The sequence below is a fragment of the Myripristis murdjan genome, chromosome 17, assembly GCF_902150065.1.
Source record: "Myripristis murdjan chromosome 17, fMyrMur1.1, whole genome shotgun sequence".
In the NCBI taxonomy this organism is placed as follows: Eukaryota; Metazoa; Chordata; class Actinopteri; order Holocentriformes; family Holocentridae; genus Myripristis; species Myripristis murdjan.
The window spans coordinates 14052728-14071135 of NC_043996.1; the positions used below are offsets into that span (position 1 = coordinate 14052728).

At 41.6% G+C, this 18408-nt stretch overlaps 1 protein-coding gene across 1 annotated transcript; it reads right to left on the bottom strand.

The window, feature by feature from the left end:
• Nucleotides 1–3855: 3855 nt before the first annotated feature.
• Nucleotides 3856–11085, bottom strand: grk7a (G protein-coupled receptor kinase 7a). Its single transcript, XM_030073827.1, has 4 exons — nucleotides 10336–11085; nucleotides 9312–9767; nucleotides 6011–6291; nucleotides 3856–5708 (listed from the first exon to the last, which is right to left on the bottom strand). Exons 1-4 carry the CDS (start codon nucleotides 10930–10932, stop codon nucleotides 5369–5371), a joined length of 1674 nt encoding a protein of 557 aa, XP_029929687.1. The 5' UTR covers nucleotides 10933–11085; the 3' UTR covers nucleotides 3856–5368.
• Between the last annotated feature and the right edge of the window lie 7323 nt (nucleotides 11086–18408).

Consider the following 18408-nt stretch of genomic DNA (forward strand, 5'->3'; position numbering starts at 1 on the left):
CTGCCCGTCTTCCTGTTTACTCTTCTCTCTCACCTCTCCGCTGCAATAGCCAATGTGTGGGTGAGCAGCCCAGCGCTACATTGTAGTCTAGCTCCGCCCAAGTGGGTGCTACGTATTGATGGTGGCTGAGGTGATACACACACACACACACACATACACACACACAGATAGCACAAACACACACAAAAGGTACAGTGTCAAGTGCTTTTTGGTGAGGATGTGCCGGAAAGTGCTGCAAAACTGCAGTTCACTGTAACTATGTACTGTATATCTTTGCGTGTTCTGTATATCTATCTGGGTCTGAAAGAGTGTTTGTTAGTTTTCTCTCTTCTTCGGCCTATCGATCTGATTGTCTGCCAACCTGTCTATTACTCCTCAATGTATATATATATACACACTATTTACCATATTTACTTAATTCACGCTGTATTTTTTGTCACAAAACACAAATGTCTGTGCACTGTAAAGAAATAATTTAAACAAAGATTTACAGGAAATTATCTTATTCAAAGCTATGTTTACACAGTCTTTAAAGGAACCCACATTTGAACTTGTAACATCTCTTCAGGGTGCCTTAAGACCTGATGAAATAAATTGTGGAATAAAGGTGATTTTGAAGAAAAAAAAAAAAAAGGAGATTGTTTTCTGCTGTCTGTTTATGGAATGATGCCTGAATTTGCCCAATAGCTTTGGGTTTTGGGCCTGGTTGCAGTCTGTAGGCTACAGAGTTTCCTTTAATGACAGCTGGTATCAGACAAAATAGCTTTTCTATTCATCCAAACAAGATTAAAGAAAGTGGTTGGCACACGTTTCATTTTAGGGTTCAGGATTTGGAGTCCACTTTGGAAAGCTCTGCAGAGAAATCTAAGTATCATATATGGAAAATAATTTTTTTCACATTTGTGCTTTATTAGTTGACAGTAGAGAGAGGGACAGAGAGCGAAGATCGGATGAAATGAGTTGTGTATCAATAATCTTTCTCTCAGTAATCACCTAATTTCACTCTCACAGTTTGTGGCACAAATCCTTTGCCACATGAGGGAGCCAGAAATGAGGCAGGCAGAGCAGGGTGTTAAAAAATGTATGGCACAAACATGGCTCTGCCAAAAAGACTCGAGGGTAACACAGATTGGAAAAACTGGATAGATTATTGAGGCCATTCACTTTTACCATTTGTACATCTTGGAATTTTCTTCTCAAAAAGCCAAAAATCCACAAAATTTTAAATATATTACTAGTTTTCATAATATAATTTGATTGTCACTGGAAAAATATAGGCAGGTTAACACTTATCGAACAGGACTGGAGTACATGGCATATTTTGGTCTTTGATTCCACCTCTCAAAAGGTGCTCTATCTCTTTGGTTCCAGCTGATGAGTGAAAAATGGATTAAGGGCTTTTAATCCCTGAATAGGACATCCAGTTTGGAAAATAAACAGGCCTACAGATTAAATTATTCAAACTCAGATCAACCTCCTGAGCATGGCTATTTAGCTTTATTTGTTTTTTAAAGAAGCAAAGTGTACTTCATCCAGTTCAAATATGTTTTTCAAAAACATGAATTTGAAGCTTTGACTTTGATCTTATAATGCTTTGTAGGCCGTTATTTTTTGTTTATTTTCTTTTGTTTTTGTTTTTCAAGTTCATATTTTCTGATTGATGCTCTTGCAGAAATGAATCATCGATTTATAACACTGACCCATGCTAAGACATCAAGACATTGATGGGCAGCTATAGCCCTTTCACTTTTATGACGACGATGATGATGATGATCAACAGTGAGGCGAGGGGGTGTGCTCTTCCTCATACAGCAAGTCCACAGTGTCTGAAATTAAGCCTGCCACATAAAATACAGTCAATAAGAAAGCACATGTGGAGCAGACACAGGGTAGTGAATGCTAACCTGCACCTGCATTTTTCCCCAGTGCAGGTCCAGTAGCAACAGCTCCCCCTAGTGACAGCGAGGCTGCACTGTCACCACACCACACCTCTATCTGTCAGGCTATCAGCTGGCTAGACATTCAGTGTGTTATATATCAATATCAACTTGTGTTCAAAGGCAGAGCACAGGCGAGATGTAACTAGTCAGCAGTAGTATATGTAAAGTTGAATTATATTTTATATTCTGTTTGATAAGCTTGTTGCAGATATAATTTACACAGTTTGCAAGTTGGAAACCATCGTATTTGGAAAGCACTTTTTTTTTTTTGGATGCTTTTTCAGTTTCCTCACTTTTTTCCTCAATGAAAAGCAGAATGAGCGGGATGTTCCCAGAAGGTGGAGTATCTCCCTGGGATGGATGAATTTAAAGAGAGTTGAAACAACTACATATTTTCCAGCATAACAACAGCTAGGTCCACCTGATCCTGACATCCATGAATTCAGTCAGTGCCACTCTTGATGACTGGTGATGTGTGCTGACATCACCACATCCATGTTTATCTCTGCAACCATCCAACTCCAAATATGGAATTTTGCAAGAAATTTGGGCCTTATATCTCCAGTTAATAGTTAAAATACATTTTAACAATTGTACAGTTTGTAACGGCGCTGCATCAAACAATATATTTTAAGGAAAAATATCAGTGTAATTAATTTCTGATGATTGTATTCGTTTTATGCCATTTATTTTATTAGATTTTATGCAGTATTTGGAAACATCTGAGGTTGCGGTCAATACTGAGCCAAGCTTGTCTGCTCTAGTTACACAGCACGCCGATCCCTGTAGACTCCAGCTTTCAGAGCACTGTCCTTCACTATCAATAGCTGGCTACATCCAAGTCGTGCTATATATGCAAGGTAATCTCCTGGGTTTTAGCTAGAGAGAGAATCCACCTCCGTCACTCTGTCAATGTCTCCCAAGCTCTTATTGTCCTTGGACTCGGTCGGTGTCTCTGTAAACAAGTGTGGCTGGACAAATAATAAATCATAGGACGGGTCGTGTCATTAGCCCGCTTACTGGCCTTCAAATAAAGCCTGTACAAAGAGAAAAGAGAGAAAATATATTTGAAAAATGTTTCAGATGTGTGGACTACTTCAATGCACCACTGATTTTCCTTCCTAGGCAGTAGAGTAAACACAAAACTGAAAAAAAAAAATCACTGGAAAATGAGTTCCCTGTGTTTTATCAGTGTGTCTCAATGGTTTTTTCATCTTGACCTGGTATGCTTCAAAAGGTTTTCAGTGTAGAAGGCTCTGTCATTTTTCAGCACCAGAAGATTGGCACTAGAATTGTGTGCCTATCCATTTTTAATTTTCACACACACACACACACACACACACACACACACACACACACACACACACACACACACATATATATATAGCTGTCTATCTTTAAAAAAGTCAAATATCAAACATGTGGGGCAGTATGTTTTTAGCTCAGTATAGCAGACAGCTGCTGATTTCTGCTCAGAGTCCGTATTTGGTGGTTATGCTGAGACACTTGAGGACCTGAGGGATTTGATGCTGCTTTAAGTATGCAAGGCAGAAGGATAAGGCTGGTTATCGCCTTATCAGCTAAGAGTTGAACTTGTGCTGGCCCGCAGCATAGCGTGGCTGTAGTCAGCATCCCAAAAGAGATTAATGCAGTTGATATTTTTAGGTTTTACTCCAGAGTCCTCAGCAGAGCTTTCTCCTGTGTTTATATATATATATATATATATATGCTAGGGAATATGTGCAACCTAGTACATTTGAAGAACTCTCACGTTGGCGGTGGACTTAGATTTCGAAGAGCCTTTTGAGTCTAAAGAATTGGTTCTTCCCGTTTTTTGTGAATGTGCACGTATACTGCAGACGCACATACGCTGATCACACACACCACAAAATCACAACAAAAGCTGCTAAGGCTAGCAGACACATGTTTTAAAAGACATAATTTTATTTATTCAAATAATTCAAGATTCAAGGAAATCCCCAATTTACATCTGACAACTCTATAGTAGTGCATGTAATGATTCCTCTTACATTATATTTACATAATCACATAATAATTACTTTACATAACATTATATAACATTATATAACTGTAAAAACTCCACTCTGCCTCAGGAAAGTTTAATACTTTTATCAAATAATTACCCTGAGACAAGAAAAAAAATTAATGAGGATTCTCTTTTGAACTAACCAAATTCTCTATGTAACACCAGCTTTGCTGAGATCTGGCTAGTTTCTTAAAGTAAGAAATGAGCCCTCAGGTATCACAGTGTTTGGGGGATGTGGAGGGGGCAAACTACATTTTCCTGGTACAGGAATTTATCGCCCATCTCCTCTGAACGTTTCGCCTCCAGTTATAGCAATTAACGACCATTCCTCAACTCAACTTTTCCCAGCCTCCCAGGGCGACAGAGCCTCCATAACCCCAAGTTGAGCCTTATAGCACCAACAGCCAAGGGACTCAGTGGAGAGGTGTTCAGCATCTTTTAACCTTCTTAGCACTAACCCCTATATTCTGAATTACCTTTCCTTCTCTCTGTGCATAGATATACATATTTATATACTGTACATATACATACACAAGCGCATTGCATTTAATCGTTGTTTTTTGTTTTTTTTTTTAGAAAACTAAAACGTTGGGCAGAGGGAGAAACATTTGGTGATCAGCCTCACTGACTGGAGGTTCAGGATCACAGCTGGTGATAGTAAACACTGGATGTGGTATCTCTGCCACGTGGTGAAAAGCACTTTTCATTGTGGTAACAGTGTAGCTTTATGATGGCATCAGTGTTCAGTAAATAGGATTGCAATATCTTTTAAAACCACTGACAGACACTGGAACAGACAGATCTCGATTCATTATGAATATGGGGATTATTTCCAATTTGTCTTGAGTGTAATGCCGAGTGTTGTACTATTTCAGCAAGTACTCCTGTATAAAATTTCAGTCAGACAGTACAGATTCAGTGTCTATGTGAACTAATATCTCTGGCACAAGATGTAACCAGACGCCTTTGACTTACTCACCTAACACTAGTATCCTTATCAAGAAGGGTCTGCCAGATCACTCTCAGAAGCCCTCTCTGGTCAGTATGGATGCTAGTCTACATCGTACAATATACAGTATTCGCAACAGTACTTGCGAGTCAGAGGGATGATGCTAAACATTAACATCATCAACACCTCCCTATTTGATTCAATGCTCTGTGAACTTTCCATAAAAGAGCTGTGGATCTCTAAACCAGGAGCGACCGATTCATACTAGAGAGGGATGCTGCATCTTTCTCACAAGGTGCTCACCCTCCCCTCTTTCTTATACAGTGATCCATCGTTTAAAATTATCCTAGTGTGCATGTAACTGAGAAACAAACAAATGATTTCTGAATGTTGTTACTGGTGTGTGCTACCAGCTGCCTCACGTCCGCTTGCTCACAGCAACGTGCATGTGCCGGACTTCTTGTCGTCATCGAAACCTCCGCCGGTTTCTTTCCTGTTGGGGTCGTTGAGCTCTTCAAACAGTCCAGTGTCCATCATCTCTTGCTGCCACGGGATAGACACGGCGCCTGTGCCGAATTCCCTGAAGAATTTCTCGTCCTTGGCGTCAAACTCGATGCCCTTGATCTCCGAGAACTCAGCAATGTCACCGGTGTCCTTGGCATAGACGACGTTGGGCTTAGGCACCCATGGAGGGTTCACCAGGCCAGCCTCCAGACGAGGGAAGTTGATAGACTTGAACCATTGATGCTTTCTGGGGTCCTCCATGTTGTTTCTAATGAGAAAGAAAAAATACTTAGATGATGTAGCATAATAACAAAACTGTTTAGATAAGTCAGGTGTCATCTGCCTAACCCTCCTAACACCAGCAACCCAGACTTAAGTCACTTGTGTTTGAGATTGTGGTCTTTTACCTGCCCAGAAGCTTTTCTTTAGAAGTAAATCATATTCTCAATGAAATCTCCAGAGACAGATTTCAAATACAACACCACTGGCATATTGTATGTCAACAGTAAGATAGTGTGCGCAACAGTATGCCGCTTGTGCAGTGGCCTGCAGAGTAGAGGAACCTCTTACATCATGCCCAGGCGCTCGTCTATCTTCTTCTTGAGGAACTGCTGGATCAGGTCCTTGGTGACAGCATCAAAGCACTTGTGCTCCCACTTAGGCTCCTCGTTTTGGATGCGACGCTGGACCTCTTCCTTCTCCACTTTCTCCTTCTTGCTCTCAGGACCTTTGAAAGGCGTGTAGCCGGCCACCATCTCATAGATACTGCAGCCCAGGGCCCACCAGTCCACCGATGTCCTGTATGGAGTTTTGGTCAGGATTTCAGGGGCCATGTACGCTCCAGTGCCAGCCTGAAAGTAGGCAAAAGAATAAGTTCAGAGGGAAGGGATAGATGGAAAGGTGAGAGATGTAGAGCAAGCAATGAGACAGGCAGAGACAGAGAAACTCTTTCATTTCACTGCACTACAAACTAAGCCTGAAAATCTAATATTAGCGACATGCAAATGAGAGAGCAGTGGTTAATTACAAAGTGAATATTAGTGTCATGCACTTACTTCCTAATTCTAATGCTTCATTTGAGCTATGGCATGTCTATTTTCAGGGACAAGTTGACATTTCAGAAGCCACTTTGTTATTTCACTTTAACTGCAACGCATTATTTAATACATATGAGATAGCTATGAAGCCCCTAACTCCACATTTTCACCTGACAATCAGGTGGCAAATTTGCTATCATCAGAAACTTTGTAACCTCGACTCTTTGCTGTCGATGTAAGAAGTACCAGTACAGGTAAGGGCTGTGGATGGAAATGGCCCGATTATTTAATCTTATTGGATAAATGATGATAAGGAAAAGATGTGTGCAGCACACCCTTGTAACAGGAGATATAACCTCTAAATCTCCCCACTGTGTCAAGCAAAGTGGACTAAATGATATTTGTTTGGACTAGAGGATATTGTTTGGGCTGCTCTAAGCTTTAACATGGTCTGACCCTCCTTCCCTCCCTCTCTCTCTCTCTCTCTCTCTCTCTCTCTCTCTCTCTCTCTCTAGCTCTCTTTCTCTCCCTCTCCCTCACTCTCACTCTCTCACTCTTCTTCTGAATGACCTCACCTGCAGCCTAGGGCAAGGAGCTTAATCCTAATACTAATCCTGCTACCTGTCAAGAGTCATGTGTGTCTACACACTGACAGACAGGGTTCAACGGTCACTTACATAAAGCTTGTCCATTTCTAGACTCCATAGCCACCACCAGAAGTACAGAAGCCACTATGCACGTCCAACCAGTGCAAACCCTTGCCTCTCATGCATAATTAATGTGCATCCATGATAAGAGCAAATGGGCACACATTAAGAGGAAAGTAGGATGCAGAACTTAACATAATGACACCATTAAAGCAATCTCCTCTTACAGACACTTTAGGAAATGATCTTAAGCATGTCAAATTCTGATTATCAGATGGCTCTGGTGTACCTCCAGAGCCAATGTTAATTTGAACAAATATAACATGATTAGGTCAAGATGGTGCCTGATTGGTCTATGCTGCATACTCCACTGACAAACAGCTGGAGGTCTTTGTGTAAACCAGTACCACTAATTAGCCATAATACTTGTGCATTTATGGTATAACTATTACTACAGAGTATGCTCATTGAATCAGCCCTGCCTTATTTTATAGTTTATCTGAATGGCTTTTTGTAACTGTGTGCTGCCCATTTGAAATGTTTCTCCATTAGCAATCACTTCAACTGAATAGGTGAGTAAAGGCCAAACATTCTCTAGTCTTTGCAAAAGCCAAACTGGACATTTTTCTGGCAAGTTAAAGTCACCTTCCTCCCAGATGACGAAGAGCAACGCACTGTAGCTAAACATATTCAACGAAGTTTTACCTGGTTCTGTCAATCTAATCAGGGACAGACTTGTGTAATGCCCCGTAAGAGGATTAAGGGACCAAAGCCAGCCCTGCCTGTAGGGGGTTATCCTAGTCACCCTGGCTGGCTGAGGAGCATCAGAGTACTGGATAATGAGCTTACTGGACTTTCGCAGAGACATCAGCTTACTTCTTGCTGCTGCGAGTAAGACATGGAGAGACCCTGCTTGAAAATTATTCATCTTTTTGAGTAGACATGTAGTATAAAAATATAGGTGAGGTTTAGTAAGGAATGATAGGACTCAACTATGGTGGAAAAGAATAAAATAAGAAGCTCATGTGAATATTTTGTTTGTGTTCATCATGTGAGAAAGATGAACACTGGATCAATTTTTGATGTTCTGTTGGTATTTTTTACAGGGATGAGCTCTCATCTGTATCATGCATGTTTTTGTCAGCGCCTGATTATTATTTATTGTATAGCATATTGGTGGATCTGCCATGATGTTTTGTCACAGTGACAGCTTCTTCTTTTCCAGGTCATGGAAAGATTTTCAAAAAGATGCAAGAATCACATCTGTGCAGGTCAATATTGATAATATTATGATATGAAATGAAATCCAGTGGTCACACGATAGCGGTTTTACTGGGCAGAATCAAGAGGGAGGATCTTCAGATCTTGGCAAGTAAAGTAGTAAGCTCCCGAAGCACAACTGAAGCCTCTGTCACAAGGTCACTCCTCTACTGAAATAGCTAAATCTCTGCAGCCACCTCTCTGAGGTTACACTCTTACACTCACTGACCACCCCACCTCAGTTAGCACTGGATCTTGATAGCCTTTAAGATAACAACACAAAATGGTGGCCTATAATTGGTCAGGCTATAAGCTAAGTGCTAAAGGATCAAATGGGTTATATAATGGATTCAGAGACTCTCACTGGTCAGATCTTTAAGCAATCCAGTAATCCCTGTCCGGATTTAAAGAGAAAGCTCCACAGAAAGTGAGAGGCAGTCCTTCAACCCTGGTCCAATTTTTAGCTTTAGTCCCATCTTCAAATAACTAAAAGCAGACCCGATAGGGATAGAAAGAGATAAGGTCTCACCCACTGATTGGTGTTTCTGCTTCTGCTTCTTTCTTTTCCAAGTAACCCTAATTCAAATCCTGAAGATGATGACTTTTGACTCAAAGCACATTGACTTTATGCTCAGTTGCACTGAGCTTGCGTTTGCCTGTCTTCTAAGATTTTAAAGGATAGATGCAAGTGCACTTTAGATAGGCATCCTTTCCCTCTAATTTTGGAGGACATAAGATCTCACCATGATCAGCTTCATGCTTGCTCCATGCAGCCCCCCTTGTTAGCAGCATCCTATTGGTTGTCTTTGGGCAACTCGATGTGTTTGGTAGCCATTTTTTGATGTGTTCCCAAAGAAAACAGGCCAGTACCTCATATCTTGCAACTACTTTAACCTGAATACCCCTGCTATGTGTAGATCTACTCACCATCTGGGTGATGGTCTTCCCTGGAGCCACCTCCACAGCCAGACCCAAATCTGAAAGTCGACACTGGCCCTGGCTGTCCAGCAACACATTCTCTGGCTTCATGTCACGGTATACAATATTCATATCATGGAGATGGAGGATGCCAGTGGCGATCTGCGCTGTGTAGTGGATGATGCGCTTCATCTCAATGCCTTTGTCTTGCCCTTTCCCATCATAGCCGATGTTGTAAATGTGGTACTTCAGGTCTCCACCGTTCATCAGGGTCATCACCAGGCACAGGTGGGTCTTGTTGTCATAGGCATAGGCCAAGTTGACCAGGAACAGGCTGTTTACCTTCTCCAGGATCTGCTTCTCTAAAAGGGCCATCTTCTCACCACCCTTCTTCTTCAGTCTCTTCTTACACAACTTCTTGCAGGCATACATCTGGCCTGTGTTCTTCACTTGCACAGCACATACCTGCAGGGACAGAGCAGGAACGTCAATAGACCTTGGCTCCTCAAAAGCAAACATTGTTACACGCAAGTACAAGCTTCATGAAATAGCTGTGATGGGCACCACTGTGTCTTCTGGATTTGGTTATGTTAAGTAGTGATTTATGTGTCAGCACTTAGACGTATCCTTGCAGTTTGCCAGAGGTGGATCAGAGGATCAATGGTGCTTCATACTGGTGTCTGTACACCGTGATATGGCAGTGTTATACAATTCTAAAATTACAGAGACATGTCTGCATGCTGCCAGACTTGGTCCTCTTTGCAGAAGCTTTGGCCTTGTCACCTTGAAACAGAGTAAATCCTGATAATTGTGTCTATCAAGATTACCTGTCCCAGAACATTTGCCAGACCAAATACACCTGTATTCCTAATAACGACAAAGTTAATCTCCTAACCTCCTAAGTTTTTATGTTCTTATCGTGAGATTAGTGCTCACGAGGTGACAGCAGGCAGTTGCCATTTCTAGAAACAGAAATTACCGTTGGATTTATTTTGACAATCTTTTATAATATGCATGATATTTGCATGCTTACCTCTCCGAAGCCTCCCTTGCCCAGAGTTCGGAACTCATAGAAGTATTTGTCACTGATGGGCTGTCTTTCATACTCTTTCCACTGGAGGAATTTATCAAAAAATGGGCTGGCCTGGTAATCCGTGAAGGGTTTTCCTTTCAGAAACTCTCGTGTACCTTCCTGGACTTTGCCTTTCATCACCTCCTCAAAATCCTTATCTGTCACAGCCTTGCATTTTTCAGCAGCATCACCAGTTAAGAAAGACAGGAAGTTCTTGGAGTCGGCCTTGCAGTATTTGTTGAGGATGTTCTGGCGTGCCTTGTCTTTTGCTGCACCTTCAGCCAGATCCCAGTCATAAAGCTCATCCAAGAAGTCGGCAGCACGTTTATAATCAGGGTTGCTTGCCAGGTAGTCACGGAACATCTTTTTGCCGATGGGCTGCCTCTCACAGATCACAGTAAAGTCCTTTTCAACAGAAGCTCGGACTCCAGCACATTGATCAGGTTTGGGCAGAGACAGGCTGCGACGCCGCTTTTTCATCTCCTTGTCATCACCACCCTGGGCTTTTAGGTAGGCCGTGTTGGCCACCAGGTTGTCCAATCCCCCCATGTCACACATCTTGGCAGCTGTATCTGGTCTGTCCCCTCTAAGTGACTGGGTTCTTCAGTGGCTCCCTAAGGATACCCTCCTACAGCCAGTGCAGTGTCTTTCAGTTTGAGTGGGAGTGCAACTCGCTCCAAAGCCAGTGTGCGAATGAGCTACTTCACCAAACCTGCTCGCAAACCTAAGACACACTGACACACCCAGTAATTACTCATTTAGAATTAAATACCAGGGAGGGATTTTGGCTTAAGGATCTTTGTGTGGTCTATTCAAGGATGCTGTACACGGAAAGGGAATCGTAAGAGGGCTATGCCGTAAGAGGCTTTGTGGCCCTCTATATTTGGCGATAGTGCAAAGCAGCAGCTATCAGTGGTGCAATGGGTTCTGTTGACTAAACATTTAATTGGGAGATGACAATTAGAGACGGCAAGAGTGCACGCCCACGCACGCACGCACGCATGCACACACACACACACACACACACACACACACACACACACACACACACACACACACACACAAGAAGTACTCTGCAGATAGCTTCAGAAACTTCTAATGTAAACTGTTTTAAAAAACTGTGATAAATAGGTTATGACACTTTAGCATTAGAGTGAGTAGTTACATAAAGTGTAGCACGTGTATGGAAGATTGTGCTTGGAAGTTGGAGCCAAACGCCGTTAAATTGACTCTGATGGATGATCTTTTCTTTCCTCCTCCCAGTCTCAACATAGCAGGTAACTCCAAAGAGCTTACGCACAATCTGTCTGTCTCTTTTCTCTTCCTTTGAATTCCATTAACCCTTCTCCTCTCATTGTAATTCCCTCTTTTTCCTCTAAGGTGAAGTGTCTTGTGAGGTCAGCAAGCACATGGATGCACACAGAAGGTGTACAACAACAGATGTTGCTAAATGATAAGACCTTTTCAATAAATTAATCTTGGCAATGGCACTTTAAATGCTGAGGCTGAGCAACAACCTAACAGCAAATGCCTCTATCTAAGGATCCAGTGGTCATCAAATAGCTCATGCGGCAATGGGACTGATGTTGACTTAAGGAGCAATGACTAAAGGAGTATTTTTTAAAGTCTGCAATTTACTTTGACTTCAGCACATTTTTAGGGGTTTTTAGGGGTTTTAGGGGACAGTATTGTCCCTCACTACATTTTAAATCACATCCATTACAGAGAACAAATGATCAATGACTGTGGAACCTTTCACAATAAAAGGTCAGACAGCAACAATCTGGTTATACTTTGTTAGTTCTACTTTTTATCATTTCCAAATTTCACAATAAAAGCTGCACAATGAGAAACTGCAGATGGTCGATGGAAGAGAGGACCATTAACACTCTACTGGCAAAAATGTGGAATAAGTGTGGGGAAAAGGAGAATAACGTCATTGAGCTGGCCTGACAACAAGAACCATGTGGACTCAACCACCAAATTATGTGCTTTTTCCACATTTGTCAGTTGAGTCTACAGAGTCCTCACTTCAATCAGACCTTGGTAGTTTTGCAGAATGCACCTTTAGAAGAATCAAGGTTGATCAGTGTACTCTCCTTCTTTTAGAACTGAAATCAGTAACTTTTACTCAGAGTACATTTTAAATTAGCTGCTTTTTACTTTTACTTAAGTAGGTTTTTGCAGCAGTACGTCTGTTTCTACTGGAGGCAAATATCAGCAAAGTAACAGTATTTCTACTTGAGTGGAAATTTGTAGTACTCTTTCCACCAATGATTTTGTCCAAAGTGCAACAAAGCAAGGGTGTGCCAACAAAATTACAAACATAGAAAACATAGAAAACAGACACTACCATCAATTTTTCCTCCCAATTTCCCAATTTTCTCCAGTTAAATGTAAATGAGCAGATTCCATTTATTAAAAGGAACAGTCAATAGATGAGACACAGATGGTGACATCACTGTGGTGCCAGAGCTGCTTTCTGCTGGTCAGTTTATAAAAAGCCTGAAGGATATGACCTTTGCCATATGACAAGACTGAGGCTCAACAGAAGAATCAGATATATTTAGAAATGGCATAGCCTTTGTAAAGAATTCTTACAATCATGCTAAAACACTAATGGAAGTAAAATAAATCAAATGAATTCTGCTGTAAAAATGTTATGAAATAATGCAGCCCAGGAGCTTGCTTATTTTTCATTATTAAAGAGTGAGAGAACATTTTCCTTATGACTTTACTCTTTTTTCTTCACATAACTCATTAAACCACATCTGAACACATTCACTTGTCCTCCTCTGCTTTCTGGATTTCTTTCCTTAGTTCTTGGTATGCACTACTGTCTGACGCTCTCAATCAGTCACTGGAGTTTTAGCACAATGGCGCCATGCTGTCTTTGCTTTTGGCCCCCAGCCAAGGCTTCCCTCAAATCCTTACCTGATGCCCTCAGCTTGCCCCTCTGTCCAGCTCTGCCAACTGCTCTGATTCTCCGTCCTCCTCAGTTTTTGAAACCTGATCTACTCAGCACCTGATACCTAATGCTGATGACACACAAAAGAGAGAGGGATACCAAAAGATTTTAAGCTAGCATAATGATTTTGTTGATTTAGTGAATTCTTGCAATCTTGTGATTCTGTAATTCTGGCGATGCTAAATTTTAGTTCTAGCACCCTGTCATACATTGTCATTATACTGCTGCAGCACGTTTTCCAAAGCCCTTATTTAAAATCCACGTATGCTGATGAATAGGCAGTTTTCTGTCAACTGGAGCAACCCTGTGGCTGGGCCTATGGAGATGTAGGCTAATTCTGTACGATAAACTTTGGATAACATTAGCTAATCCTCGCTCAAACGGTCTCAAGCTGCCAGAGCCTTGCACAAGATCAAGGGGTTTGACTGACTGCAGTCAGAAAGGTGCTGACCCAGACCCATTTCTGTAAAGACAATGCAATAAGCCATCCACACAGAGAAACCAATATGGGGGAGCAGGCCCATGTGTCACCAAAAAGCCGTTGTATTCTCTTTTATGTTCTTGGCGATTTAAAAAAAAAAAAAATCTATGGGAAGCAAGGACAATCTTCAGATCAGGCAATAATTTCCCTGCTCCATAGTACATATTCTTCCTGTGTTTAACATACAACAAGCAATATCTTATATTTTTTTATCTCTCATCAAGGACAAGACAAATGCATGCACATTATCAAATCAACAAACCTTAATTCAATTTACAGCAATCTTTTGTTGAATTAAAATTTCAGCCTCTTGCAGTGAAAGAAGAGACATTGTTGTTCTTTAGAAAGGGCCAGAGAGAATTAAGGGGTAAATGTCAAATATACAAAATGTCATTCATGTCATAATTGGACTGCAGTGTCAGAAGAGCTTTGAGGCCTCCTGGGTGTTTTAATGGAGAGTGTAGCTTTCATCTTTTACGAGGTCAATTAAGGCAGAGAGAAGTAAGCTGAGAGCTCATAGATCACCTCCTGGGATTCCCATTCACTCTGTAGGAGAGCACTGCTGAGCTATGTAACTCAACACCCACAGAAAATTGATGCATGTGTTGAAAATCAATGCATGCAGTATACAGAATACAAACAGAGTGGAAAAAAAACATAGGTTTGATTTACACACACAGAAATGAACATTTCTACTCCTCCTCTGTTTTATATGCCTTAATTATCTTAGAGCCGCCTGCTGGCTGACTTATCATCTCTGCTCTTTTCACCTTGGGAGGATTAGCCTAGCCTGAAGAGGGAATAGAGGTTAAGTTGAGTAGAGCATCACCCCAGCTGGTGCACTATGTGGTCTGTACGTGGTTTGACTCCATCCACTTATGGCTTCTGTCAAGCATTTCCATGGGTGTCAGCTCAGACCACAAGACAACAAGAACTACCCAGAGATCATCAGCGAACAGTGAATACCATACACATACATTTAAAGAATATGCACCACCCAGACAGGCACATCTGAAGCACATGGGGTTGAAATCATTGTAGCTGTTGCACACATGTGGTGTAGTATCATGTGAAATTACGGCTAAAATACAACTTTGGGGAGTTCCACATGCTAAAGAAATCAAAGGAGGAACAAAGGTGAATGAATTTGATTATTAATCAATCAATGCCATCATTAATGAGACAGTGCAGGCCACTGGCACAGGTGGGTTTTACTCACTCACTGCTAATCCCTGCTCCAACTGTCTCAGTTGCTCAGTCCTGCATAAGACCATACATGTTTCAGTCAGACACAAGTCTGGTTTATTTTGGGATATTTCTGAGTTGCTGGTCAGCCTCAAATGTTTTCCTATCCATGTATTTATTTAATTATTTAGTGCAGTTTTAGCATTTGATACCAACAACCAATAATAACTTCAATCTGACATATTAGTGGATTTTGTGTCAACCCCAAGACAAAACCAGAAACTCAAATCTCATCAAGGACAGAAAAAATACACCCTTACTTAAGGTACTTAGTGGTGCTTAGAGTACCACATGCTTCAAAGTAAGACAAAGATGAAGACAGAGAGGAATGACACTGATGATGTCAGGATATGAGCCTCACTGGCCGCTAGCGCTGGTGCTTCTGCCCCCTAGGGGACTGTTTACACCTGTGTATACAGCAGCCATAATCCCATCAAAACTCTCAGACATGATCTGTGTCTTCTAGGAATACAGAGCATGATGTAATTGGCGTACTTATCAAACAGGAAAAAGAAAAGAGAGCTGTATTTTCTCCCACAAAGCCAATGCATTTACACCAGACCAGTGGTTCTCCAAAAGTCCTGCTGGCTTCATCAGGAACCAGTACACACCTGGGATGCAAGGTGAGTGCAGTTTAATGCAAATAGCAACCTAGTGGGATATAAAGTAGCAGGTCCTCAGGAGTCGAACTAGAAATGAAAATCATGGAACTACTAACAACAGCAGGGTATATCTCAAAATGACTTGAATCTTCAAGGCCACCTTGTGACTATGTTCCTACACAGCAAATTTGAAAAGATTTCTATGAAAAATATTGGAGTTATTGCATTCACAAAGTGTTTGTTTTGTTTGATTGTGGCAATACAGGAAAGGTCATGGGGTCGCCAAAATCAAAAATTCCCATAGAAACTGAAATATTATTTCTATGATTCTTTCTCTGAGGATTGCGAATGCGCACAGCAAAATCTAAAAGATTCAAAAGACCATGTTCATGGCCAGGATCTGACCTGCTGTCTCAGGGATATATATATAAATGCTTTGTTACTTTTGGAGTGCCCATTTTCACCTTCTCAAGCATCTCTCAGTGTGAATTTAAGTTTTTACAGCGTTCAACGATTTTGAAGTTACAGAGATTACTGTGGTCTAGAAAATAAACGGCTTGTATGAGAGCTGGTGACATTATAACTCCATTTGTTTACTTCAAAACTGAAAAGGCTCGTTCTAATTTCAAAAGCAATTAACATAGTGATCCATGTGTTTTATAGAGCACATTGTTTGCATTTAGACAATGTAATTTTCAAAAAATAAGAAAAACAAAATCAGAACATGTGAGCTTTTCGAGAATGCTACACCTCCTGTTTTCATGCACATTCAGATGTAGGGTTGCATATGTGTTGAGGTATTGGAGCTGAACTCAGTGTCCTCACTAATGGTCAAAGACATCATGCTGGGTTCAGTCTTTGTGGCTGTTCCAGTGCTGCAGGTCAGTGCCTCCGTGCCAGGGGCTGCTTAGGGACTGATTAGTGTGGTGGCAAAGTTCTGGTGTAGCCAAGGGATAATGATCCTGAGGAGCTGAATATGCAGGGTCAATTTGTTGCTGTGGGGTTTGGATGGTCCGGCATGCTGGATTGGGAAAGGGGGCCTACCACACTGAAGAACAAAGCAGCTGAGGTGCAACGCCTGGGTCTCCATGGCTGTTCTGTGTCCACCTCCACTATCTGGCTCAAACATGCATGAGCACAGGCCAGCGTGTGACAAGACCCAGGCTGAGGACAGCCACTGTGACTGGTGCCTTTATGCACCACTGCAACACTGGGTAGCAGAAGAGCTGCAGGATGGAGAGGCGAGTGAGAGCTATCCAAGTGAGGATGATCATGAGGCCTCTGTCCAGTGCCACCAGTAAGATGAGGATGATCCAACAGGCACAATGAGTGGTGGGCAGGTTAGAAGGGACAGAGGTTGTGGTGCAGCATTAAAGCCTGCTATTCAGATACATTGCTGCCATATGAAGCTGAAATATAAATTACTGTGTAGCTCAGGTGTGTAATAAAAGGTCACCACAGTGAGGTAAGAGCAGAGGATGGTGATAATGAATGTTACCTCAAGAACACAGGCCCACATTGCAATCAGTCACTTCATCTTCACACAACAAATCATTAGACTGAAATCACGAAAGGGAAACCATTTGTCCAACATCAAATTAAGCTCTGAACAATAACAATGATGATCACAATTTCAGTGCATCATTTTAAAATTAAGTTGCAGCTTTTCTTCATGTTGGACTGACTCCCAAACAAAAGATAATGGAGTGAAATCTGCAAAACATCCTCATCTCTGAGCACTGGATTTCACTGAGAATGAGATATGGTTTAGTTATTTCACTGAACACATCCAAGATTGGATTAAAACAAACAGAGCCTCAGATACAATATGCTGTAACCCATTTGGTCCGTATACCCTTGGAGCGACGGTTGTATTTGCATTCTTGGCATCAGGTCAAGCTTATTAATGGTCGGCATCAGACCTCAACAATGATGTGCTTTGTCCCTTCTCATTTTGGTGTAATCAAGGACAGGATATCAAGCGGATCTCTGCTGTTTGCATATGATGTCACCCTCATGGCCTGATCTGACTGATCTCCAGTGTCCATAGAAAGGGGTTTGCTGCTGAGCGGGATGTGCTTGGGACGAGGGTCAGCAAATCTGAGGCTATGGTTCTGTCCCAGAAATATGGAGGAGCGGAATGTGATGTCGCTCCAAGAGGAGTGCTGTTAACTCAGGGTGTTGTTGAGTGGAGAGGCTGTGTCACAATTTACAGGTCAGTTTTCACTCCAACCTGCAGTAACGCTCACTCTTTGTGGGTAGTGAAAAAAGAAAAAGATTGCAGATACAGAGGGCAAAAACAAGGCTTCTCCCCAGGGCAGCTGGGATCACAGTTTGTGGCAGGGTGGAGGACCTCAGAGTTGAAGGGCACTGGGCTGACAGGGAGGAGAACCCCAGGACACACCCAGGACTGGGGAAAGAACATTCAAGCTGCTCTGTTTGTCCTGCTACCGGCATGGCATGAAAATGGATAATAAATGGGTGGATGGATGCCCAAAAAAGTTAATGTAAAATAGCAGTACAAAAGCAGACATTATTGGTTATTGGAGTTAATATTATAAATAACATTAAACCGCCGGTTAATTGCTGGCGTTGTTTTATTTTATTTATATTTTGACAAGTTATTACATTAGCATGTTGTTGGCTAATTACCAGCTGGTTCCCACTTTTAACTTTTAAGCTCATTTTTATTGTGATTTCTATGTAATAAATAAATACCTTAATTCTTATTAAAACTG